This window comes from Macrosteles quadrilineatus, unplaced genomic scaffold, assembly GCF_028750875.1.
Source record: "Macrosteles quadrilineatus isolate MER2022 unplaced genomic scaffold, UCM_ALF_1.0 Scaffold_2__2_contigs__length_208266976, whole genome shotgun sequence".
NCBI lineage: Eukaryota > Metazoa > Arthropoda > Insecta > Hemiptera > Cicadellidae > Macrosteles > Macrosteles quadrilineatus.
The window spans coordinates 169,048,283-169,075,653 of record NW_026542595.1 but is presented as its reverse complement, the minus strand read 5'-3'; the positions used below and the strand labels follow the sequence as shown (position 1 = coordinate 169,075,653).

Below are 27,371 nucleotides of genomic sequence, written 5' to 3'. Positions count from 1 at the left end.
TGCCTTCATAAAAGATAAACTTACCAACAAGAACACTGTGATGAAAGAAAAGAAGAAAAGATAGTGTGCGTGCACTGTTTTCAGAATGTATAATAAATAGTTTCATATTGCCCAACGCCCCACAATTTGCAGAAACATGAAACTTGTTGTGGTCTGTTTCTTTGCTAGTTTTACGCCTTGAAACTAAATTGCACTGTATAGTAGGCCCCGTTGGGAAACCACATGGGTGAGACAGGACAGCAAGTAAGTGTTGGAAACGAGTTGCAACGTGTTATTGGGGCATAATGTAAGCATTATAACTACACACCAACATCTAAATACCTAATATAACTTATTGAAGGCTAGTGTGTTACAAAAGTAATTAATTATTGCTATCAGCTATATAGTAACAGGGGACCGAGCCATGGCTCGGTATAGTTTATTTTGATTATAAAAGCAATACAAAGGGAACTCATGTTTTATTTACAACAAATTTTGGCTTTTATATTTAAGTTCCAGTGAAATTTCAATTTATTATGATGGACTTTATTGTCAATCTGTTTTATTTTAATCCTAAACATTTCTTATGTTGAAAATTAATAAAACAAATGTAAAAAATAAATCAAATAAGTCTTTTTTGGTTTTAGTTCGTATTGTAGGAATTAATTTACAATCACATGATAATACAGTAACATTCAGGTACTGTAGCATTAATACAACGTATGTAAGGGGTGTGATTTATTTCTTGGTACCAGTACTAAACTAAATCTGTCTTTAAGTATAAGTAGAAATCAGCATGAGCATAGTTTGTTAAATACTATTGATTTTCTATTCTAACCCATAGTACCATTAACACCAATACCAAAGAGCTCAAGTTGTAAAGTTGTATTTTTGTTAATTAAAGTCAGCAAGAGTCTAAGCTGAAAGGACTGGAGGCAGAACTGAAAAGATCAGAGAGAGATGAACAAGGACTTCTAAAGCAACTGAACACTGAGCAGGTAATTTTATATTTATTTATTTTTTTTTTAAATACATAGCCCGTAATGTATTCTTTCACTTTCTATCTCTTCCCCCCCTTCTTATCTCTTTTGGTTTTTCCCTTTTTTACTTAAGCTCATGAAACAAAAGATACAGTTTTTACTATTATGTCATACAGTTTTGAGTTGATTTTAAATACCTTTTGGCAATTTTGCCTGAACAAGTGTTAGTCTAATGTAAATGTTGCAACAAATTGACATTTTCTCTTTTGTATAACTTAGAAGGAACATTTTATACTCACTGTGAACATCTTCCCTCCATATTCTACTGTTGAAATTAAATATCTATTTATCATTCTAGCTACTGTAATGGTAAACTTGAATTTCTTGGTTTTTTGCGATTGTTTCCCTTGTCACCAATCTTGTGGGATTCAAATTGTTTAAAGTAAACAATTTAAAATCCAGTCAACAGAACCGAAAATGAAACAATAAACTACAATCGATACTAAATGTTTACATTCTAAATAAAAGGTTAAAATACCTGCTTGTCGCCTTGTGGTCCAAGTGTTGTCCTAGTGGATTATGTACATTTCGGCGCGAGCGCCATCGTCGGATCCATATAAGAACTGTTTACACTAAACTTCCCTGTAGAGGTGCGTAAGATGATCACAACACAAAACACATATAAAAACCGGTCGACCGTTAATTAACATTTTTTAACTCTTGCTACGCGTGCACGGGCAGGATATGGAGGCGCGCCAGACGTGTGTATATGGATCCGACGATGGCGCTCGCGCCGAAATGTACATAATCCACTAGGACAACACTTGGACCACAAGGCGACAAGCAGGTATTTTAACCTTTTATTTATTTGTCAATCAATTGGTCCGGAAACACCACAACAAAATATGAAGTTTACATTCTGATTACTTGCAATCAAAGTTTACTTGTGAGACAAATATACAGCTAATGTCCCTGATTCCAGCTGCTAACTCTATTGACCTTGGGACATAAAAAATACACTTAGCCTCGCAATGCATGTATTGAAAACAGCCATGTTTACTATAATATGTCGTAAAGATGTTTTTGTCTTTGCCTGACAAAATAATTTGTAACAGCTGTTGACCACCTGATAATTTTACATTCAGATAATGTGAGATGTGCTAACTTGATCTTGAATGTAGGTAAAACTCGGCCAGCTCACAAGGGATGAAGAACAAAACAGTGAACGGATCGAGCAGCGCAACAAAGCTTTGGGCTTATTGTCTGACCAGCTGGACCTTTCTGGTGAGTCGGACTTGTCTCTGATTTGTTGTAATATTTCAGTTCCTTCACTTTCCAATTCAGATTGTGAATGCCATTTTGTAGCATCACTAAATAAAATTCACCTTTTGGGTCTGATGATGATTGGAGTGTCCAATCACAATCAATTACTACTTACCATCTTTTGTATGTATGTTGTCTTTGCCAACAGTACAAGTGTTATTAGGCATATTTGAATGAATTTTCATTTAATTTAATAACACCCACGATTTTGTTAACAGCCTCGGTGCTGACAGAAGGCGATGTTGTTCGCTCCTTGGGAAGTGTGGAACGCGCAATACGCAATGCCGAGGCTCAGCTGGAAGAGTTGCGCGAGGCTGGTGACGCTGAGGATGCGACGTTGCAACGCACAATTGACAGCGTAAGAGAGGAAAAGACCAGGCTGGAGCAACAGTCCCAGATCAAGAACCAGCAGATAAAAACCAACCAGCAGGACACTAAGAGAATCAAGGCGGAGATTGACGAGGTATGTTAGACTGTAGAGTAGACATCCCATCTGTATGGACCAGCTGTCAGTTGTCAACATTCTATTTTCTCCCTTTAAAGTTGTTGCCAGTTTTATAATGAAAATGGAAATGGTTAAATCGAGCCTCCGACAGTGTCCTGATATCAATCGCTTATTTATGCTTAACTTGTTAAGCAAGCCAAACGTGAACTAGAATGTAACAAATCGATTAGAGGAAATGGAAATCTGACTATAGCAAACCCTAGAGTTCCTTATTCATCTACCATCTATTTTTCACAAATTGGCTGCAGCTAGTACATAAAACAGTTATGATTACTCTGGTATCCGAAAGTCAATGGCATTTCTGATTGTCTTCAAAGTAACATTTAAAAGTCGTTAGAGGCTAGCAGCCATCTCGGATGATTTCAAACAGTTGCTGGAGAGTTACTTATTTATCAGCCAAAAATATTTTTTCAAACACCGAAGTGATTATAGTTTAAATATCTAGTAAACTGTGAGATTAGAAATGTTCTTAATAGTTTTGAATTGTTCTCCAAGGGAGTCCATGGAAGCTAACGGTGTTTTACGATTTGGAGTGTCTAGGCTCCAAAGACTCTTAAGGGATTCGACTACTGTTGATATACACCAGGATTATGACTCAATATCTATAATCAATTATAAAGTATTGATTTATTTTCATTATTGTGTGCAGGTGAACCAGTCAACAGACAAGTTGAATAGATTACAGAAATCTTTGGAGAGAGTTCAGAAATCCATGGAGGATCTCAGCAAAGCCATGGATCTTACACAGCTAGAACAGGACATCAAGACTTCTGAGACACGCAGGGATAAGTAAGTCTTTAATAGAAATTGGTTGAGCAAATTAAATTGAACCGGAGATTTTGATTGAGCTTTTGGCTCCCACTGTTGCAGAGACATCATCGTGATCCACGATTGTGGCAACATCCTGGATGTCTACTGCAATCTTGTAAACATCAGACATCACCACTGTCTCCAAGATCACAAGGAAATATTGAACATCTCCCATGGACACGGAGACATCAATGTTGCCAACAAACTTTGACAGTAGCCCATTAATCACCTGTTATTTCAAAACCAGTGTACTACTATTTACTATTGGATACTGAAGGAGACATCCCATCCATATGGACCAGCTGTTGCCAATTTTTTATTAAAATACCCCCGCCGCAGCAAACCTGCCGTCCAAGCGAATTTCCATTTGGCTGAATTGATTTTCAATTGATCTATTTAAATAACATTAGGTTTAACGAGTACCTAGGTTTGCTGCTACAAGGAAACTAATAAAGTGTGTGTTTTTAAGTAAAATAATTTTTGCTTAGTATAAAATGAATATATTTGCCAAGTTTGATCAAAAGATATCCATAAACAAGCAAACTACAACATTTTACAATATTCTCCATAAGAATAACATGGGAATTTTAAATTTAAATTTTTTTTAGTTTTCTCCGTAACCAATAACCGTACAAAAACACTTTGATATACTAAATTGTTTGTTTTTTTAAGCTCTTTAAGAAGGTTTAGAGAAAAATTGGAAAATTTTGTGTTTTGAGGGTCAAAAGTGAGAAAAACCAATTTTTACCCCATAAAATCCTGTTCCCATGGTTCGATCATGCTGGATCGCGAACTCATTCAAGTTTATCCCGCCTTACACCTTCAAACCAAATTTCATCAAAATCGGATAAAAATTACTCAAGTTATCGTGTTCACGGACACATATATATATAAATCTATATATATATATATCTATATATATATCTATATATATATATATACATATATAAAATTTTGAACGAATGGTGTTTTTGGCCTCTGGGGACATCAAAATGAAAAAGTAAATCGGTCCCGGGCCTAAGTCTTACCATGAGACCTACGGTAATAGCTACTTCCCTATAGGGAAATTCGCTAAAAAGAACTCTTTGCGCTACCGGTACTGTCAAACACTTTTTTCTGCCTTATTTTTTTGTTGCTGACCAAGTTAATAGGCCATAACAGTTGCTGTAGCTAACAAAAAGTTATGTATTCGGGAAAAATTAGTAATTTAGATCAGCAAAATCTGTTGGCGGCTCACATCAAATACGGCAATTTTGATAAAAAATCTGGCGACAACTTCAACATGGGGATGGCATGATTAGTTGTATCAGTCAAAGGTACCACTCAATAGTCAATATTTAGATAAATTTTGTTTTACAGTACCAGTTTGTTGATATTAGAGGCATATCATGAAAAATCTTAAATAACCTTTATCATTGACTAATGAATAGTTTATACTGAAGTAGCCATCCCTCCCATCTATATGGACCAGCTGTCGCCAGTTTTTTATAAAAAAATAACGTAGTTGTGTGAGCTAGTCACAGAATGCGTTAGATACTAAAACTCAATTTTCTTCCTACCTTATTTTTTGTTGATGGTTCAGTAGATTAGTGGTAACAATTGCTATAGCTCACCATAAGTCATTGCCTAAGTTTGATTTGGTAACTCAGATCAGCGCAATCTGTCCCCAGGGGCTCACATCAACCACGACGAATTTGATAAAAATCTGGCTACAAATTTAACATGGGGATGAAATTTCTAGTTGTATCAAAGATACTACTTAAGACCCGCAACGCATTCATTAAAAACGGCTGTTTTTACTGCAGTATGACGAAAAAATTATTATAAGATGGGAACTATAGATGTTATGTGAGCTTTGTAACTAGAACCAGCAGATTCAGTTTAAATCATCAACAGCAAAACACTATTTTTGTTTTTTATCTAGATAGTGTTTAAAATTGTAATCTGTATTAAGTTGTTTGCATTCTCTAAGGTTAGAAGATGAGTTGACAAGTCTAGACAAAGAAGTGAGAGAGCTGCAGTCGGTGAGTCAGCTACAGACGGAACTCAACGTACAGAATGAAGCAAAGATTGCCAAAGAAGCAGAGATTCGCAAACTGTAAGTTTGATACTTATAAAATAGGGATGGGTTGGTTGTTAGTTTAACTGGTTTTTCTTGAAATACCGAAACCAAGAATTGACATGTGTAGTGGTATCTATTGGTGTACAATAGTTTTAGTTTTACTGCGATCACAGTAGTTCATTAGGAGCACATAAAAGGTTTCTTAAGTTAAAAAATCTTGAGTTCTCGCAGTCAGTTTCATTTAAGTGTGTTAGCAAGTATGAAAACTAACAGGACACGTTGTTGCCGCATTGTGCTATTACAACAATATAATAGTTCAAAACTCTGTCACTCGGTAGAATTGAACATTATAGCCTACAATACCACAACTAGCTTTATCAATTAATATTCTTCTTGAAACTGAATCCACAAAAAATCCACTCTATATTGACCTGATGCAAGTTTTCCACTACCTCAGAAATTATAAAGCCATACCCACAGAGTTAAAATACTAAATACTATAGGCCGGTTGTTTAACACGTTCACTGCAGCCCACCAACGGGCCCCAGTCCGGCGCAGCATTGAGTGAACCCGTTTGGCTATAAAATATTTTGGTCTGAAGAATAACAAATGACATGTGGTGATGTGCTGGAACTAGTCGGTCCCATTGTATTGCCAATTGGAGGGAGGAAGAGGTTACAACAAGTTGATTTCTAAGCTAGCCAGAAAAGGATTTCAAGGGGAAATTTACTACCAACCTACACCACAACAAAGCACTCACTCCTAGCTAAACTCAGACATAAAAATGCCCGTTCTTCCCGGTGTGCTGTTGCACGGAAATTGAATGGAATGTAGGCGATGCCGGCACTCACTGGTGAGCGTTTATTGTGGCGGAAAGGAAGTAGAGTACTCTCTGGTGAGTGGCCCTCAGCGAACGTGTTAGCTCTGACGTGATTGAAGATGTTTTCGTTATGTACACTGGTACACTGTACGCTACATTGTTTATTAAAATTGTCTGTAATGTTGCTTCAGGAGAAACAAGACAGAAGACAACCTGGTCCATCTGCTAGGCAACATTCCAGATTCAGGAATCAAACATCAACTACAGTCTTGTATTGACAGATTGGTAAGACTTAACCTTTGTTGTCTTCAGTAACTTGCAGAGGGGATAGGGGAATGGCAGAAAGAATAATTCTGTGTTATTTTCCAGTCCATAGACAGACCCACTCAACAGGGCAAAATTGTAAACAATGTTGTTTAACGTATAAAACCTGAATTAAGTAATGAAATTTCCAGTTTAAATGTGAATGTTGGAAATTGTAATGCTTAATGTTTTTTCTAGTAAAATTTTGGGGTAAAAGCTAGGCGAACAATACTTTTAAGTGTACAATAAAAGAGTGTGTTGGTGTGTTTTTAAAATCATCAATTAAATGAACCTGGTCATAAATTCTAGTATTACACAAAGTATGTCACTATCTTTATAACATTTATGGACTCCGTGTCAGTAGAGTTTTTTAGGAATGAAAAAGTAAGACTGTATTAATATTAGGATATTTAAAAAAATCACATAAGGATGAACTATAAATAAAAAATGAAAATGAAAGAATTTATAATATGTAGAACATTTGTATTTTCTGTTGACTTGGTAAGTTACCCAGAATTTGATTGCATTGCAGGCTCATGACATCCGGACGCTACAGTCGCGCATCACAGAGAAGCAGCGACAGTTGGTGACGTTGGAGACGGACCGTAAACACTTGAGGGCGCAACACCAGGAGAAGACGAGAGCTTTGGCGCAAGATCAGGAGGAGCTGTACAACGCCTGTGAGAGTCGAGATTACGAGGTGGTATTGGAAGAGGTGACAGCACAGGTGGACAATATACAGGTGCGCCAGTTTATTTATTCATTCACATAAAAAGAGCGTCCCAATTTTTGTCTGCAGCTAACTGTAGGTAACTGTCTGTAACTGCAGGTAACATTTAGGAGGTTTTACGTGTTGTAGTGATGGTCAAAACCAGCAATTTAGAATCTCAACAAAACCGAAACTTAAAAATCAAATCCCAATCTCGAATGTCAAAACTGAAACGCGAAACTTTTTTATTTGTCCAGTCAAGGCTAAAAAAATAAAGGTAATAATAAAATTTTTATTATACTATCAAATCTGAAAGAAATTGGACCCAGACCCTGACATAATAATAATTTGAATATGTGGCTAGTAAATTAAACCTTAAAAATCACAAACACTAAAATAAAATAAATTTAACTCCTTACACTTGCATAAATATGCCTGTTACACTCTATATTACTTGTTACATCAGTGTTACTGATGATTTGTTTGCTCCATTGCTGCCAGCTTGATTGTAAATGGTGTTAACAGAAAAAATATGGATGCCAAAAAATGTCAGCAATTTCAAAACCAGAACTTTCAAAATATTTAATTTAGAAACTTTTAAATCTTTAAACCGAAACTTTTCTTAGTTTAATTTGACTCAGGGGAACTAAATGAATGCCCTTCTGCAGTGGAAAATTGTATCAACCTGTCTTGACTTGGTTCTTGGTTTAAAAATGACTTGTTGGTTTGAAAGTCTTGTAAATATTTCCAGGCTGAAAAAGGTACTCTGAAGGCGTCCGAGTTCATGTTCGGAAGATACATAGAGAAGCTGCAGAAAGATAAGCCTTGCTGTCCGTTGTGTCACCGGAGCTTTCAAGAGGCCCAGGAGTCTACAGATCTTATCACTGAGGTATGTGTGGTTGTCAAACAATGTCATTTATGTTGGAATTGTTATATTTTCATGGTTATATTCTCAGAAAAAGTATGAAAAGTACAAACAGTGGTATAATTCAATACTACCACTGTTCATTTCTGTAGTAAGATTGAGAGAGTTTGTGATTTCTTTACCACAAGTCAAGTTGTGTTTTGTGATTAGCTGGAAGGCCGGATGCAAAGCTTGCCGCGGAATATAGAGCAGAAGGAGCGAGAACTAGAGCGGCTGCTAGAGCAACAGAGCAGGTTACAACAGTTGCGGCCGACATACGAGCGCATTGCTAGGCTCAAGAATGAGGAGATACCTGGCTTACAGTGAGTATAAGATCTTTGCCATAACTTTTTTCTGATTTCTATCTTCAACCCTTCTAGACTTATCAGTAATAAATATAAGTTTCTCCAACTTGTGTACTAAATAACAATTTTTTTTATGAAACAAGCTATCAATCAACTGTGCAATTCACGAAGAATCCATCATTCTGACGACTTTCATCTAAACCATTCAGTTTATATCTTAGGTGGGCCTCTCCCACCAGTAGAGGAGATTCTTTTGAGTTTAACTATTGAGCAAACGTCATTAACATATCTCTAGCCTGCAACCAAAGTCATCCATTTTTTGTTTGCCAGGTCACAGTTAGAGACGGTGGAGCGTAAGTTGGAGGCAGTGAGGCAAGAACTTTCTCAACTACAGAGTGACCTCATGAGCCCTCAGTCAGACGAAGCAATGGCTAAGAGTATTCAAGTAGGTTGTTAATGCTAGAAATTCAAAATATTAGTGTCTCTCCCTGCATTTATGTAATCCTAAATTTTGCTACAAAGCAACTAATTTGACTAACCGACATTCATCTCTAGGTTCAGTTTTCAAGGCCCTGTTGCTTTGTTTAAAGTCTGTCAACTCTAATATTATTACGTGGGTTTATCAGTTAGTCAGAAGTTTTTCTTAAGCAACATTTTGGATTGCATGAATGCAGTTACTTGCAATTTATTTCTATTAAATTGCAATCTGGAGGCTAAAATTTAGAAAATGATATGAACCTCTTGTCCAGGCAACTTGGGATCAGTCCTGTATTCAGGCTAAAATAAAATATGTAAAACCATCAGGCGATTATATATATACTTACTTACTTACTTACTGCCGTGGCTCTTGGTACCCAAGGAGGTACTTTGCCTCGCCAACACACTGCCTCCAGACTGCACGATCCATTGCTTCATCCTCTCTTCTTCCCATTCTTCTCAGATCTCTTCTCACTTGATCTCTCCACCTCAACTTGGGCCTTCCAGGAGGTCTTCTACCCTCGGGATTGTTGTTTAGGGCGTTTCTCACTAAGGATCCCTCTTCCTTTCTTAACACATGGCCTGCCCATCTCAATCTCCTACTTCTCACCTCAGCCACAATATCTGGGTCCCTGTACAACTCTCTCAACTCCCTGTTGTGCTTAACTCTCCATTCTCCGTTTTCAAAGGTTGGTCCAAAGATTTTCCTTAGAATCTTGTTTTCGAACACTATAAGTCGTTTCTCAGTTCTCTTGCTTATCACCCAATTCTCTGAGCCATATAGTAATACTGGTCTTATTATAGTTTTGTATATACGGATTTTAGTTTTCTGTGAGAGTAGGCGAGAACTCAACAATTTGTGGCATGCCGATAAACTTTTATATATATATATTATATATATATATTATATATATATATATATATATATATATATATATATATATATATATTCATATTCAGCTTAAATATTCATCTAAGTGTGTGTCACTATCTCATTAATAATTGATAAAGTGAAAAATTACTATAATACTTGATTATACTAAACAATAAAGGAACAGCAATTACATCTGTACATATCAAACAGCCCTAATAAACAGGTTATGACTTGTTTTTCTGTGTATCTACCTATGAAAAGGGATGTGTGAATCAGCTTACATTGGTTATTCACAAGAAACCGTCCAAACCACCGAAAGCACAAACTAAACGATCCAAACAAGAGGAAGTCTATGAGCTAGATGAAAAGATAGAATGTGTCACAAAGAATGAAAAAAAACCTACTACTAATATTAAGTAAATTAATTTGTTTTTCAATTAACTAGCTTTTAGTCCAAAAATTAATAATTTGTTGTCCTTTTATCTTGATTTGTATGAGTAACTGTTCATATGGAGATGAACTGAATCAAATTTACTGATTTTTCAGGGAGACGTAGCCTTGTTGGATCAGCACCAAAGTGAATTGAAACGCTTGGAGCAAAATATAACAAAACTGCAAGCTAGGATGCCACAAGGAGGTAAATATAAACTTTTATTACCATTATCTGGCACTCTACCAAGTGACACACCCAATTCTTTCTTATATTCCCCTAAAAGGTTCAAAGGTCTGGGAATAATTCGAGCAAAATGGGAAAGTTCTATACAGCATATAAATATGTGTGTAATTCTAAAAAACGTACAAAATAGCCATGTAAACGAGCTAATAAACATCCCCCAAAGAATTACCATGTCACTTCAAAAACTTCAAATAGAAATTGATGATATTTTTACACATGATTTTGAATTTAAAGAGAAAAAAAGAATTGGTTTAAATTTGAGATCAAAATTACAGTTGAAAGAATTTGAACTTTGGTCTAAATTACCATGTAAAGGTAGAGGAATAGAATTATTCAAAGAAGTGCCTAGTAGCAACACATGGATTTATTAAAAAAATGGCCTTACTACAGGAGAATGGATCACTTCATTAAAAATGATATCTGGTGTTGTACCAGTACGCAGCGTACCAGGGCGAAGCCAGGATGGAACCCTTTGCAGACATTGCAAGGAGCCTGAAACCCTTCCGCATGTCCTTGGCTCTTGTCCCTTTGGTGCCTTACTGCGTAATGCAAGACACCATGCTGTAAGAGCAATGATCGCAGAAGAACTACGAAAAAAAGGCTGGCAAGTAGTAGAAGAAATACATTGCACTGAAGATGGTAGATCGAACAGAAAATTGGACATTTTAATTTATGATACAAAATCTAAAAGTGGAATTGTAATTGATCCAACAATAAGGTTCGAAACATCATCAAACCAACCCCTAGAAGTAGATGAAGAAAAGAGGAAAATTTATAGTAAATGTGAAACTTATTTAAGAAACAAATATAATCTAAATTCAATATCAGTAATCGGCATAATGATTGGTGCAAGAGGGACTATTACAAAATTTTTTGACGAATTTAAAAAAAATATAATCTTCCATCAAAATTAAAAAATGAAATAGTCATAAAAGTGCTAAAAGAATCATGTAAAATCATTCAAAATCATTTATATGGACAACGTTATTAATCTATGTTACATGTTATTTATATCGTAAATTTAAGTTTTTTTTTTACTGTGTCTAATAGGCAAAGTTTATTAATAAACTCAGTTTTAAAAATAAAAATAATAAATAAGTATGGTAATTAACATAATCTAATGGTAAAAGTGTAATTTACAACATTTTAACAATTTCATCCTTACCCTACTTTACCACCTTGGCCATTGAAACCTAAGAAAGTTTTTGGCCTCGCCTACAATGCCTCTCCAATCTTCTCTGCTCTCGGCTGCCTCAGGAGTAGTGCCCAACACAGCCATATCCTTCAGCATCTGACTCCTCCATCGCTGTCAAGTGGTCTCCTGCCTTCTGGGTTCCTTCTGGGTTAATCTGATCCACAGCTTTTATTATCGATGAATTTTCTCACTTATCATTTTCATCAATTTCTTCCACACATGTTTTTTTTTTTTTTTTTTTACTAATTTCATCTTGTATTTGGTTTAATTTTTTTACTATTAAAATTTAACAGTACGTATCAACACAACCTTATTTAGAGTATTTACAAATCTTCAATAGGCTATATGAACTCAGGTAATAACTACGTATAGTTCATCACTAATAAAACTTTTAAAATGAGAAATCAACTTTTGTAGTAATACCGGACGTTTCATGATGAATATCGTGGTCTTAACACTATAATATTAACTATTATTTATTACAGTAAACTCACTGCTATAAATGACACATCAAATGAAAAAGAAAACCAAACAGTTTTGTTTGCTGGCACCGTGATTCCGACTATAGATTCAACGACTTTTCCCATGACTACAGATTTTATCTTACAAACTGTAAAACACAAAAAGCTTTCTGTTCACTAGTCGTCATCTTTAGTGGTGCCCGTTACGACCGTCTTCCCATTGATGTTGTGCTTCACTTTTTCCCTGTCTTAAGCAACTTAACTGTTTTTGATTCGTTAAAAAAGACATCGTTAAGGTAATCATTCAAAGGTTGTTAGTAAAAGTACAACAAAAACTACTTTACCATAAGGGAATTAAAAATTTCTGAAATTTAGATAATGTGAGTTTGTGGCTCAGTCAGCAGCACAATAGACTTCGGGCCCAAGGCAGAGATGTCGTGAGCTCAGATCATGAACCTGCCACTACTTTTATCAGTACTTTTGGCCTGTTGTGGACTCAAGGAATAATAATTTTCAGTTACAACAATGTTTTAGGATCCAACAGAACACTGCAGGAAGCAACAAGTGAGCAGGACAAGCTGCGTACAGAACTACAGACCCTGCGTAAGAGTTTACACTCTGCTCAAGCCCAGAGAGACCGCCACAATCAGCAGCTGCACAAGATGCAATCTGAGAAGAACTCCATAGTTGAGCAGCAACTCAAGGTATAGAGAGGCTTTTTTCTATGAAAATGTATTTTTTAGGTTACGCTTTGTAGAAAAGTTAGGGAACCTCTAGCTCAGTAGAAATATAACACCGTAATATTTGTTTTGCCAACTATTTGATGAGGCATACTAAGGAAGGGAATATTTTGTAGTTAAAAATTGTATGAAATCAAAGCAGTTTTTTTGTATCTTAAAATTGAATAAATCATTATTTCTGTCATATTTTATTACTTTGTCGATTTTATTATAGTTCTCCAACTAAGCAATTTTTACTCCGAAGTTAAGTGCAACAGAAATTTTTCCCTGACAATTGTTTGTTGTTAACTCTTATGTAAAAACAGTTTATAAGTGTACGTTGATATTCGATCAAAAGCCAAGAAAATTATACATCCTTCTACACTACCAATAAACTTCAAACAAAAATACTATATCCCACTATCAACTTGGATTGGTGGTCTCATACCACTGGGGAGCGAGAGGGTCTAGTGGTAGAGCATGGAACTTCAGTCCCCGAGGTTCCAGATTTACATCCTGCTAATCGCCAATGGATTAGCCTATATCTAAGTGTAATGCTGCAACCCATAAGGACAAGCCTGAAGTAATGTGTAGAACGGTTATGGGCTAGAGCCTAGAGTCCTAAGGTGTGTAAGTAAGACAGCAAAAAAAAACTAATAACTTTTGTTAAGTTAACTCGATACAAAATTTACCTATTTTCTGGTAAAACAACTACAGATTGTTCTGGTACCATGTTAACGTCGCTGATTTGCTCTTGTAATACAGATCCAGGGAGGAGTACAGCAGAAGAAGCAGTTGGATGATAAACTGTCAGAACTGCAGGTAGCTGAACTGATGTTACTGGAGGAGTTTGCACAGATCAACGAGCAGATGCTACCAGTCAGCGAACGGCTGGAGGCAGCCATACGAGACAAGGAGGTGGCTCGCAACACTCACAAGAAGAAACTGGAGACTGAGAGGGCTAAGGTAATTAAGTGTAGTGGTGGTTGTGGGTATGAGGGCGGTGGATGGGTGGAGGGTAGTAGGAGTGGCGGGAATGAAGGAATAGGTGGGATTTGAGGATAGTAGAATAGATTAAGGGTAGTACAGGAGTGCCGGGAAATTAAGTTTGTAGGAGAAGTTGAAGGTGTAGGCGAGTGGAGGGGGAGGAGTATGTATTGGGGGTTGAAGGTAGTAGGTGAGTGGTGGGGAATGAGAGTATAAGGGGGTTTGAGGGTAAAGGGCGGTAACTTTTTGAAGGGGGGGGGGGGGTGGAATTTTTTTGAAATCTGCCGTATCAAAGTTTTAAAAGTGTGTTGAGGGAGATATCTTGTAAAATTTTTTTGCGTGAGCAGTAGTTTATACACCTTCTTCCATTTATACACTTTCTTCTTAAAAGAGATCAAATGTGTTAAACCCTCCTTTATTCCTACCAGACTAATATGTACAACAAATTAACAAAATAAAACATACAAAACTACTTTCAATAGCCAAATACTCTTTGAACAACACAAGCTAAAGCCGTCACAATTTTCGCAGGTGAACAGGTTGGTGACTCAGTGTAACGAAGTTCGCAAGTTGCAAGAGGCAATTACAAGATATGAGAAGTGCAACGGCTCTGACAAGTTGGCTGCAACTCGGCAGAACATCAGCAGATTGGAGCGAGACAAGGAGGCTGTACTAGGCAACAAGAAGGAGTTGCTGGAGCAGATGGATGAAGTGAAGGCTCATCTCACTAACCAGCAGGTCGGTTAAAAAAACAATAACAAATATATAAATAAAAAAACTTGTAAAATAACACGTTTTTAAAGGCACTAAAAAGTTGAAAATAATTTATAAATATGTGGAGAGAATAAAAAATACTTGTAAGATTTAAAAACCAAAAAACTTGGGGCGCGTTCAATAGCTAATTTATGATTATCTTAACTTGTTTAATTATTATTATCTTATCATGCATGGCCCCACGTTTTTCATTTTAAATCTTACAAGTATTTATTCTCTCCATATATTTATAAATTATTTTCTCAATTAGTGTGTTTAAAAACGTGTTATTTTACAACGTTTTTTTTATTTATAAATTATTAAATAATGTGTAAATATGTTAAATCTATTTTAATGGCTTATTTATACATAACCAAACATTTTTTTAAATCTGTAATCACATATTGTTCCTACTATTCTCATAATCATCAAACTTTAGAATCTCTCGGGAGCAGAACCTGTACCTTTTAACCTATGCTCTGTGAACAAACTGTCAAATTAAAGTTTTTACAGCTGACTTCGATTGATATATTTACATTCATCAAAATGTAAACTTAAAAAATTTGGAAGGTCATGGGGCGTAGCCCAAGGGAAATATGAAAATTAAATTATATAATATTGGATTATCATCCAATTGTGAACTCTGTTTTAAGTTTCAAGTCTCTAGCTCATCGGGAAGTTGGTTTAAAATCGATTGCAAAATTTGTACCAAACAGACAAGAAAGCGAGCTGTTAAAATTGTTTAAAAAATTACTACTTTAATGAAATAAACTCAGCTGAGCCTTCAGTGTGTGATGTAAAGTACTGGTTTCTGTTAAATATGGACACTTTTTAATCAAGCCAAACTGATAGTACCATTTACTGTAAGCCATTGCATCCTTCATATCCCATAAAATATTATAGTATCAAATTAAAAAACTGAGAGAGAAAATATAGTTTGTCAAAGTAGCACAGTCTGTGAGTGGCTCTTTCAAATCAAATCAAAATGCCTTTATTCTTGAGCGCTTCTCAATACAATATTGGTTTACAGAATAACTCACGTCACTTTCAACTAACTTATTCATGAATGCAAATTGGCTACAGCTGGAGGTTGATGAGTTTTGTGATAGCCATAAGTTTATTGTAACACCTTGAGGTATAATATGCTGGGAGTGAGAAATTATGGAAATTCTGTTGTCAAACTATTGAGCCAAATCATGTTTTTTCCTTAAATTTATCTAAGTTTAAAACTTATCAACAACGTCTTTGTTTGATTTCATCATAAGTTTTATCTCATCAATTTAACAAATATCTGCATATTAACAAATATTTTGTTATGGTTGCAGGTCCGAGAAAGAGAGCTTGATGATAATTTGAAACTACGACAGAAAAGAAAAGAAAAGGAGGGTATTGAAGCGGAAATAAGAGAGCTATCCACAAAGATAGGAGGAATGGACTTAAAAAAAGTCTCCCAAGAAAAAGAAAAGCTAAAGAAAAAAGAGGAAGATATCTTTAGAGAGGTAAAGTTTAGATTTGTAGCTCTCAGAAATGTCGTCATTTGGTAGTAATAATATGAGTGAATAACGTGGTAACTTAACGTATGCTGATAAAACAAACACATGCATGAATAGTATTCACTTGAACATGATACCGTATTCATTTTTTAAACAATCTCATGTTATTTTTGCTTCATTCATGTACCTAATTTTTTTTATAGGAAAATGCCTTATGCACCATCAGGGTCTAAAGGTTGTACTTTACCCTGGTGTGTAAAGTACCCACTTAGGCCGGGGCCACACTTGTAACCTTTAACCAGCGAGACTGTTTTTTCCGTTTTTACGTGCGACGCACGTGGAACAGTTTGACCGTGGCCACACTCGTCTTACGAGATAGGTTTTTCGGGCAAACCAGTGAGACTGATAAAGCATGCCACACTGGCAATAAAAATTGTCCGTGTCCGTGTTCCGCCCCCCCCCCCTCCCCTACAGTGCTCAGTCGGGTTAAAACTAGAAACGTCCGTGGAAAAAATTCAGCGAGATAAGATAAGTGTGTTCACTCCCATAAGCCGCAATGCCCCGCGACTAGTTTTTACGTGCAACGTCCGTGGAATGTTAGTAGAGAATAAACGTGCAATTCCGTTTGTCAGTCTCTCTGGTAAAACCAGCGAGACAGACAAACGCATTCACGGACGTTGTTACTCTAGTGTGGCCTGCCCCATATACCGTAATGTATCTCTCAAACCCACAGGTAACACCCGTGGAAAAAATTCGGCGAGATAAGATGAGTGTGGCCCCGGCCTTACCAATCAGTCCAGACAATGGAAACCCTTTTGGAAACACTGTTTGCAATACTTCAAGAGGGTGCCTTGGTACGCCAGAGATGCTCTAACAGGGTCAGCTGCACTGGTGCATCACAGCTGTTCGACTTTCTTCACTCCCTAGGAGAATGCAGAAACAGCGTTCCACGATTCATCCATCCACATCATCACTTTACCCACGGCCAACTGCTTCTGCAGCTCATCAATATCCTTTTGATATTGTTCACATAACCAACAAGGAAAATCTCCCGAGGCATTTCTATACATAGGATCCCTTTGTAAGTGATGTTCAGGTTTGAGAATTGAGCCCTGAACGGCAACCGTTGATTTATCTCTCCGCAGCAGTCTTTCTGGAGTGTTGAAAACCAACTACCGATCCCGTAAATAGCTATGAAGCGTTCTAAACAGGTACAGGGGATGTGTGAAGTCCTCTTTCAATGCACCCAGCATGTCAGCCCACCTGGCTGAGTTTAATGCATTTTTTATGTCCAACATGACTACCCTTCATGATTTGTGGTTCATCTGCTGGGCATTCTCAAAAGTACGGATCACCTCACTCACAGCTTGTATCAATGATCAACACGCTCGAAAGCCGTACTGACAATCAGAAAGTTCACCTCTTGCTACGCCTTTGCAAGCCTTGGCTTAAGGAGTCACTTAAAAAGCTTCCCTGTCCTGTCTAGCATGCATAGAGCTCTGTATGCAGACGGGGATCCCCTTTGCCCTTGGAAATCAGCACAAGGCATTGAAATTTTCATTACAGCGGAAACAAGCCTTCCAATAAACCGTGGTTGTACATATCTAGCAGAAGGCCTGTAAATTTCCGACCAACTGCCTTAAGTCTGATGGAATTCCATTGGGACCTGGACCTTTTGTGTTAGCGCAGAAAGTCTATGGCATTTGTCATCATGTCCCCACTTATTTTCATCTGATGGGGTTTCTACTGTTATTATGCAGCACTGAGGCTGACATTGAATATGAAAAGCACAAGATCGATACAGAAGGACAAGAAAAGAAGCGGGCCCAGTGGGCCCCTAACATATCTGATGTCCCACAAAGTTATTTAAATCAGTATAGCAATTACACTGTGGCTATAATTATCCTTTTTTGAATTATTGTTATTATAAGAAAAACGGGATAACAGCTAGCTCACTTAGAAAAAGTCCAGGCAGGCCATAGTAGACATAAGACACAGAACTCACAATATTACGTCCATTGGGGGTTTTTGTCAAAGGTTGACTAAGAAAATCGTACATAAGGGTACAAATTACAACTTAGTGTATGCCCAACTTGTAGGTCTATGTACAAAACCTTTTACAGATTTAATAATAAGCCCCTGTCCTGAGAAGCTGTTCTTTGCTAAATTTAAATTTCAAAAATATTGTTATTTTCAGAAAGCACACACGGAAGGACGTAAGCGAGAATTGCAGAATAATATTCAAATGTTGCGGAAAGAACTGCAACAAAGCTGCTTGAAAAACGCTGAAAAGAAATACTCTGATGCACTCATCAATTTGAGGGTAACACTCCTTTGTTAACATGCATGGCAAACTGTTCCAAAGATTTAATTATCCCTTGATTAGCTCAGTAAGGAAACTTGATCAATATCCACTGTAGCCTGTTTGTAGGGATGTGTCATTCCTCGATACCACCAATCCTTGGGTATTTGTATTGAGAATGTTCATAAATGTTTTTTTTTTCTTTAAATGGACTCTTAAAATAATAAAAAGTGAAGAACATTTGTGACCAAAAATGGTGTGAATCATAACTATGACATACTGGAATTGATCTGCAATTTATTTATGGTGTACCTCAAGTGTTGACATTGGGCCCTCTTTTTATTTGTATCCTTATTATATTAATGAATAATGGCCTTTCAAAAGCTATTGGCAGGGATTTAATCTTTTTTGATGTTGATCAAATTTGATTTTTATTGTTTTCTCTTTCATACTAAGGTATATATATTAGTACTCAAATAGTTAACCTAATGTTATTTAAGTATGAAATTAATATAACATTTTGAAGGAAATATTTCAGTGAAAATTCGATCAGACAAAAGGAAATTTGCTTACTCTGCACATTTGCTGCGGCGGAAGTATTATCATTATACTAAAGTATTCATACATTACATCCACTTTGAACAGATTCTTATTGTATTCATGTATTTTTTCCAACCCAATATTTTGTAATTGAGTTTCTCTTCTCTTTCAGAATCACTCACCCTTTTATTTAATTCCTTGATTTTGATTATTGTCAGTTTATTTTTAATTATGAGGGGTTGTAAGCTAGTGTAGTGGTTGTGTTTGGAAATTTTGTCCCCGAGGTCTCGGGTAAAAATTCTTGCCAATCACCAATAGGTTTTACCTAAATGATAATGCCTTAACCCCAGGACCTAGTCTGAAGTAATGTGAAATACAATCCCAAGCTAGAGCCTAATAGAAAAAAAAGAAAAAGTTTGTGATTTATGTCAGTTTTGATCTTCAAAACTTCTATTTTTTGGGCTGTATCCCTCTTGTATACCATCTATGAATTTTTAGATCCACCTTTATGTCTATAGTCCTATAATCTTCCTAAAAATAATTTCGCTTCTTCAATTCACTTAATTTATTGCCTTATGACTCAGGTGGCGGAAGCAGCCTATGCTGATCTCCACACGTACAGCAAAGCTCTGGAGTGGTCTCTTAACCACTTCCACAACCAGAGGATGAAACACATAAACGACATCATCGGAGACCTGTGGACCCAGATATACGCTGGCAACGACATCGACACCATCATGATACGCAATGACGAGGACTTGTCAACAGGTAAGGGAAAACTTGTAGTTTACATCGGCTGTTGAAGTGTGATAGTGTTTAAGTAACTCTTTCTTATAAGGTTAAATTTGAGTGTGAGATAAATTTAATTAATAATACAGTAGAACCCCTGTTAACCGAATTCGGGTTAACCGAAACCCGGGTTAACCGAAACCCGGGTTAACCAAAATGGTTCTACAAAATAATATAGGGCTGTAAAATGCTTTAATAACTTCAGTTGTCTGGTTTAAAGTATTTTCTATCCCATTGTAACATTTTTGTAGCTGAAATAAAACACTGAATTATATAGACATTCTCTTAAATTAATTTTTTCTACACACTTTGACTGTGGTGATACATTGGCTATTTTTAGCATATGATGGGTTAACTGAAAAATTGGTTATCCGAAACAGCTATCCCCCTTTATTTCGGTTAACCGGGGTTCTACTGTACCTTTATTACAATTACAAAATTTACATAACATAATGCAAACAGTGATTCTGAATTAAATCACACTCACCAGAGCCAGAGTTTCACTCATGCCTGCCCCTCTAAGGAAAAGAGTGTATAAATAAAATACAAATAATAGAAATAGAATGTAAAGATTATAGAATTATTACAAATTGTTAACCTTCAAAGCAACCAGTTTTAAATAAAATTTGTTTCCTAACAACAAACAATTTATATATTTTTTTATATGTATACAAACTAATGTGTTTATTTTATAACATGTTCTCTTTTTCAAGTTGAATTATACCTCAAGGTCGGATTAACTTTTGAAATACTGTATTATTTGTGTTTGAATTCTAAATTAGTGTTAAAACTAGCAGAATTGGCATTTTAAAAATGAATAAAAGTTGGTGAAAACAATTTTGTAGCTAGTTTTCTTACTTAAAAATACCAGATTGACCATTATGAAAATCCTGGGATCAGAATAAAATCTTAACAATAATTTTCCTTTATATTCGGTATATTTGGTTATTTGGTTATATTTGGTATTCGGAGTCCATCAGACAGTATTTAGGTTACCAACTCACAAAAACTTCCACAGCTTCTCACCAAGGATATATATTATATAATAATTATTGTGTTTGCTACTGCATCCGATTTTTATTCTATAGAAATATCACATGACCTTTGTTGTTTAAGGTTCGGAGACAAAGCGTAGAAACTACAATTATCGAGTGGTGCAGATCAAGAATGGACAAGAAATTGATATGAGGGGACGCTGTAGTGCTGGCCAGAAGGTGCGTCATGTTTTGTAAGAATAGGTTACTTGGTTTTATTTAAGATATTAGTGCAGTACCGTAGTATCCAAGGGGACAGATAAAGAGGACTGGCAAGTGTAAAGAATGACGTCGCTAGTGCAGGAACTCGTTAACTTTGTAGAAAAGATTAAATAGCACCCAATCATTCACAGTTTTCTCAAATCTGTCATTGCTTACAATTTTCGCAATAAGGGTTCATTTATAACAAATAGTTAAATAATTTTAACTAATTTTAATATATCACAGAAAAGTGTTAATTTTTTTGGATCAAGCAATAGAACAATAATTGAAAATCGGCTGTGACGATTCCCATGAATTTCAAAATGACAATGGCATCTTTCACATGTAAAAAAAAATAGGTACCTAATAGTATTTTAGTTCTATTAAACTGTGACACAAAGTTATACGAATTTCATGATATTTCTATGACAATATGGTGATGTCGGTAGATGTTGGCTTGTTTAATCATCCGGATGGCACTGGCAGAGATATTCAGCACCAAGTGTGGTATCTTGACGCTAGACGAGCCGACTACGAACCTGGACAGAGACAACATTGATCGACTCTGCAGCGCTCTTGTCAACCTTATCAACATCCGAGCCAACCACAGCTCCAACTTCCAACTCATAGTTATCACACATGACGAAGAGTTCATTGACAAACTGACGAAAATGCACAAAGTTGATTACTACTTCCAGGTCTCTAGGAATGAGAGGTTGGTAACGGTTTGTAGAAAGATCTTGACATAAAGAAATTTGTAACAGCTGTTTTAAGGTACCAAACTCTCTAGAATACCAAAGCTCATACATTTGTTTAGCTATTTATGCTTCATTCAATTTGTTTATTAATGGAATAAACCAGTTTACAATGAAGACTTAAATTGGTACAAGAATTTAACAATTGTCAAGATAACAGGTATACATTTAGCATCTAGCAGGTACAGTTAGTATAAACAAACAACTTTGACAATTTTAGTGATATTAATAAAAATCAAGTTAACAAAATTGTCATAAAGTGTCAACCCCACTAGATTAAACGTGTTATTGTATGCAATACTGTATTTCTTGGTGTTATAGACCCCTGGATCCTGATTTTCCCAGCTAAGCTGATCAGTTGTTAGTGTTTCAGTGTGTGGTGTTTTTGTTTGTGGTTAGTTGTTTCTGATCAGGATCAGAAACAACTAGAGATAAGAGGACTTAATGCCGAAGTGGAAGAGGAGTAGCTTTATTCAGAAAGACGAGAATAGATGAGTCTTATCAGCACACTCAGGGGAGTGTAGCTATGGAATCAGTGATGGTGAAGCTAGCTAAACTCTATCTAGCTGTTTCAGGAATCTTATCATAGTTTTATTGTTTAAATTTATGATTAAGAATTTTAGTGAATCATACCATTGGTAAAATAAGTACTATAGTTAATTTAAAAGACTAGTTCTATCTTTTGAACATTATTTACTCTTTTTCAGAGGGAAGTCTACAGTGAAGAAGATTCGTGCTGATTACTAATGTCCTTCACCGGAAACCAAGCTCACACACTGACACTCTACCATGCGTTTAGTTAACATTACTTAGTTTTTATGGAGGAAAAAGAATCAGACATTCTACGAATTAATTTTGCGTAGTATGATTATTCTTATGGCAATTCAATTTTTGCCCGTGTAATATGACTTGTAATTGCCATCTATTTAGACTTAATTTGTATCTAATTTTTTTATTGTTATGAAAATTAAGTTTATGTATATCAAATCAAATTTAAGTTTTGGTAGGGATTAAAAAATACTCATTCTGCATTTTTTTTATGCAAAACTGACCATGCCGCCAGGGCCGATGGTTTGGTGTTAACAGGGATCTACAGTGAATGACGGATCGGCTTGAATAAACCGTAACTTTTGTTCCAAGTATATTTAATTGATTGTTTGTGTTATTTGTGGCATTATATATCCTACATAACTTAGTGATATTTATTTAGTTTAAGAACTGTTATGATATCTTGTTTTGTTATACTATTAATTTTAATGTTTTTCATATTCATTAGATGTTGAAGTTCCACAACACTTAGTTTTTTAAGTGACAGTGCTTTTGAACAGTAATTCATTACTCGATGTTCAGAGCTTAAAAGATTTCCTTATACCTCTCTGAATACTTTGGAGGGATATATTTATGTACTTTTATAACGACTGTTGTTACCTTTTTGAAAATAAAAGATATAACAAATTACTGGTCTATTTGTTCCCCATCATTATCTACCCTGCGTCCTCGCCATGCAGAGTTGATCTTCATGTTTGACAAAAAAAGATATCATGTGATAGATAGGTATCCTTTGGCCATACAAAAGAAAGCAGCTTTAGCTAGATTCTCATTTATTATAATAACATTTAGTATATAAAATAAATGTATATTTGTTTTTTTTTAGTCCGCTTGATTATATTGGGGAATTTTCCATACAGGGAGTAAGTAATTACCGAAGGTGGCATGGTAAGACTTAGACCAGGGCCCGATTTACTTTTTATTTTTTACATCTCCTGAGGCCAAAAACACCATATTTGTTAAAATTGTTAATTGTTGTACACAGTGGGACCTTGAAAACAATACACTCGATAACAAGTCACCCTTGATAACAAAAGTGTCATTTTTAAATCTCCTTTAATTTATTTAATCCCTAATCATATCACATGCTATTAGCAAACCTCATGAAAGTCTTTGGAATTCTAATAATCTATAGAGCCTATTATGCGTCTGTGAAAATGATAACTTGAGCAATTTTGGTCGGATTTGGTCGAAATTTGGCATGAATGTGTAAAGGCTGGATAAACTTGAAGAATTTGCAATCCAACAAGATCGGGTAGGGGACAGTGTTATGGGGTTGTAAATTGTGTTTTTTTATAACCGTCAAAAACGAAATTGTGAAATTTTCATTACAGCCATCTCAAAACAATTAAATAGTTTTGTACATTGAAGCATTGTTGTACAATATACTGTATATTTAAAGTATAACAGTAATTTTAAATGTCTCCATGTGGAGAAAAAGTAAAATTTAGTTAAATGTTATTTTTTATTATTTTAAATTCATTTTGTGCTTATTTTTGAGCATATTTTAATTTTAAAGGGATTCTGCACATTTACAGGCAAATATACTTCTGACAGTATGCATACCCTGAGATGCACAAGAGCTGAGAAAAAAGGCTTTAAAAAACATGCTTCCCTCATAATATATATGTATGACCAGCTGTAGCAAATTTTTTGTAAAAAAAAACGTAGTTGTGTGGACCAGTCACAGAATGCGCTAGTGGCTAAAACTATTTTCTACGATTTCTTTTTTGTTGATGGGCCATAACAGCTGCTATAGCTCACAATAAGTAATTTCATTAGTTTGAATTGGTAAAAAAGATTGAGTATTCAACAGAAATCATTAATTTAGATCAGCACAATCTGTTGGTGGCTCACATCAACTAAGACAATTTTGGTAGAAAAAAAGCTGGCTACAAATTTAACACGGGGATGGAATTTCTAGTTTGGTCAAATCTAGGCCTACTACCTATCGACCATAGAGATAAATCCATTCATCTACCAACGAGAGCTAATAATTACTGCTCAAAAGACGGGTGTTGTCTGTGTTTAAAAGGTGGCCGTGGTTGAGGAGACTTAGAAATAATATGTGTGTATATGAATTCTCAAGGATGGAGTTATTGTCATCGGAGGACATTAAACGAAAAATTAAATCGGCCCCGGGTCCAGGTCTTACCACCTATGGTAATAGCTTAGTAACTTTAAAGGAAATTCGCTAAAAAATCAATTTTGTTATGGCTGTGATGGTGCAGCTTTACTACTCACTTCTCTACAAGCTTCGACCATAGATAAAACATAGATGCTTCGACCTCTCAAGACTGCGGAAGTAATGGCTTGTGGACAAGTGACTTCATGCCTAAAAAGTGCAAGGACACAAGTAAACAATTTGATAGGAAGTTTACTTCCATAAATGATGCACTAAGTATATTTTCAGGTGAATAATTTATTGCACCATTCAAAAGTTAACCTGCACGAGAGCGGTCAAAACAGCTAGGGGTTTTATATTTTTAAACAATACAAAGAAATTAAACAATACCTGTGTCCATAAAATGCCAGTACTACCGGTACCAATATAACCATACACCACACTGGTAAACCATAGACTAACCACCATAACACTAGGGAATATGTTTTATCCATGGTTTTACAAATAACCATTGAATAGTCAAAGTTATTAGGGAAATCGACTCGTTGTTTTTCTTTAAAGTATTGAATGCTTGCTCCACCCAATTATATATTCATAGCATACCGAGGTTGCCTCAGTCGCGCGTATGACGTCACCCGCCAACCCGGACGGTGCTGCTTTTAATTCACACAACTGTCACCTGTCAAGTACTTTGTTATTGTTGTTTGTTTTTCATTTATTTATTTGTAAACAGATCTGGGTCGGCGGGTGACGTCATACGCGCGACTGAGGCAACCTCTTTTTCTTTTTAATAGCCTTGTAGCATACCCCCGTCTCCCCGTCAATATTTCAAGCATACAAATGCATTGTACACCTATAGTAATGAGTTAAATCATTGACTATTGGCATAGACAAGGGAGTATGTTTTATCTATGCTATTGGATACAGAAGTTGTTTTATTAATAGTCAAAGGTTAAATACTCGCACCATTTAACAAAAATAAAGTAAATTAATTAAAAGCTTCTTCTACACAAACTTGAGGAACCAGGCGAAAACGCATACGATAATCCTCAGCTGGTCCATCCATTAGAAAGTCAACAATATCAATAGAAAAGATTGTTAAATCGTTAAATATACTAAAATACATTTTATTCCCTTACAAATTGCACGAAAATTTGGTGGTTGTTCTTTAGGGACGTGTTGGTAAATGTATTTTCATATGACTTTTGTATAGTACGTATGAAGTTAAGGTGTACTGGTTTATATGAAGTAGGCCTCACATACTGAAAGCTTAGATTAAACTACGGTCCCCTGAAGGTAACCATTACTCAAATGTTGTATAGGTGAATATTGTTGGGATTTTTAAAAATTTCACCCTTTAGCTGTAATTTATCATAACTTATTATAGCTAGTTCCAAAAATGGTTTTGTCGGAAAGGAATTCAGATAATATTCGAAACGGCCGAAGATCTCGCGGACCAAGCCCAAACGGACACGCATCAGAATCCAGCAGCGAAGATGAAGGTAAGATAGGGCTCAACATATTTTTAGTTTTTTTGGTATGTAAACTTTTATTGACAAATAAAACGTCTTGTAAATAAAAGTAAATTTGTTTCATAATGCATAAAACAAAATTTTCACGTCCCTCATATCTTTTTATGAGTCACAGGTGAATTAAACTAATGGGGGGGGGGGAGGAAGGTATTAGTCATGGAGAAAAGTAAGGATAAGGAATAGAGGATCCACTCCATGGTACACTTAAGTGGTGTCTAGGGTCAAGTTTAACCCCCCCCCCTTCATCCTTATGTAGATCTACTATTACAACACTTAAGTATACGGTGGAGGAAGACCTTGTGCCCTGTGCGTTAGGAATTTCCGCACAGTAAGCTCCGACGCTCCTTCCTAGCTCATATCAAGTATATTTCCACCCTGGAATTTTTTCTTTTTGTCCTAGGACGCTAGGCACGAGCCTGGGATTGTTTTTCACATTACTTCAGGCTAGACCTAGGGGTTGCGGCATTATCACTTAGATAAAATCCATTGGTGACTTGGCGGGGATCGAACCCGGGACCTCAGGGACTGAAGTCCCGCGCTCTAACCACTACGCCAGCTCGCTCCCCACCAGCGCTGAAAGTGCTCGGCTGTTCCATAAGCTTGTTTCCTCTGTAGGCCTACCCATACATCTCTGTGTTTTAGTCTAGGCCTAGAAGACTCGTAGGCTGTCAAAAGCGATACCGGTAATAAACATCCGGTTTTTTTATTTCAAGTAAATAACTTTCCTTTTGTATCCATACAACCTTACAAGAGTAGGCTAGCCTAGGTATAGTCTAACTTAACTTACATGCCTAACTTAAAAGTTTAGCCTAGTTTAACTTAGACTAGCCTGAAGATATCCTTCCTATTCAAAGGATTTAACCTTCCATCGGGCGCATCACGGAAGTTACCTCCGGGTCACTACATTTTTTGTTATAAAAACCATAGTAA

General features: G+C 35.9%; 2 protein-coding genes across 5 annotated transcripts in view; both read left to right on the top strand.

The window, feature by feature from the left end:
• The window catches only part of LOC128985903 (DNA repair protein RAD50), a 40,875-nt gene extending 17,461 nt beyond the window's left edge, over positions 1-23,414 (top strand). For both annotated transcript variants that reach the window (XM_054405878.1, XM_054405879.1), the window contains exons 8-27: positions 884-977; positions 2,141-2,243; positions 2,501-2,745; positions 3,437-3,576; positions 5,570-5,695; positions 6,671-6,764; positions 7,315-7,524; positions 8,243-8,380; positions 8,567-8,718; positions 9,031-9,145; positions 10,598-10,688; positions 12,918-13,087; positions 13,868-14,068; positions 14,621-14,827; positions 16,168-16,341; positions 18,533-18,658; positions 19,762-19,945; positions 21,083-21,180; positions 21,651-21,916; positions 22,664-23,414. In XM_054405878.1, the coding sequence (XP_054261853.1) occupies positions 884-977; positions 2,141-2,243; positions 2,501-2,745; positions 3,437-3,576; positions 5,570-5,695; positions 6,671-6,764; positions 7,315-7,524; positions 8,243-8,380; positions 8,567-8,718; positions 9,031-9,145; positions 10,598-10,688; positions 12,918-13,087; positions 13,868-14,068; positions 14,621-14,827; positions 16,168-16,341; positions 18,533-18,658; positions 19,762-19,945; positions 21,083-21,180; positions 21,651-21,916; positions 22,664-22,703 (2,974 nt within the window). In that variant the 3' untranslated portion in view covers positions 22,704-23,414. The remainder of the gene's footprint in view (positions 1-883; positions 978-2,140; positions 2,244-2,500; positions 2,746-3,436; positions 3,577-5,569; positions 5,696-6,670; positions 6,765-7,314; positions 7,525-8,242; positions 8,381-8,566; positions 8,719-9,030; positions 9,146-10,597; positions 10,689-12,917; positions 13,088-13,867; positions 14,069-14,620; positions 14,828-16,167; positions 16,342-18,532; positions 18,659-19,761; positions 19,946-21,082; positions 21,181-21,650; positions 21,917-22,663) is intronic.
• Positions 23,415-26,204: 2,790 nt separating this feature from the next.
• The window catches only part of LOC128985804 (REST corepressor 1), a 30,943-nt gene continuing 29,776 nt past the window's right edge, over positions 26,205-27,371 (top strand). For all 3 annotated transcript variants that reach the window (XM_054405686.1, XM_054405687.1, XM_054405685.1), the window contains exon 1: positions 26,205-26,411. In XM_054405686.1, coding sequence (XP_054261661.1) covers positions 26,309-26,411 — 103 coding nt within the window. In that variant the 5' untranslated portion in view covers positions 26,205-26,308. The remainder of the gene's footprint in view (positions 26,412-27,371) is intronic.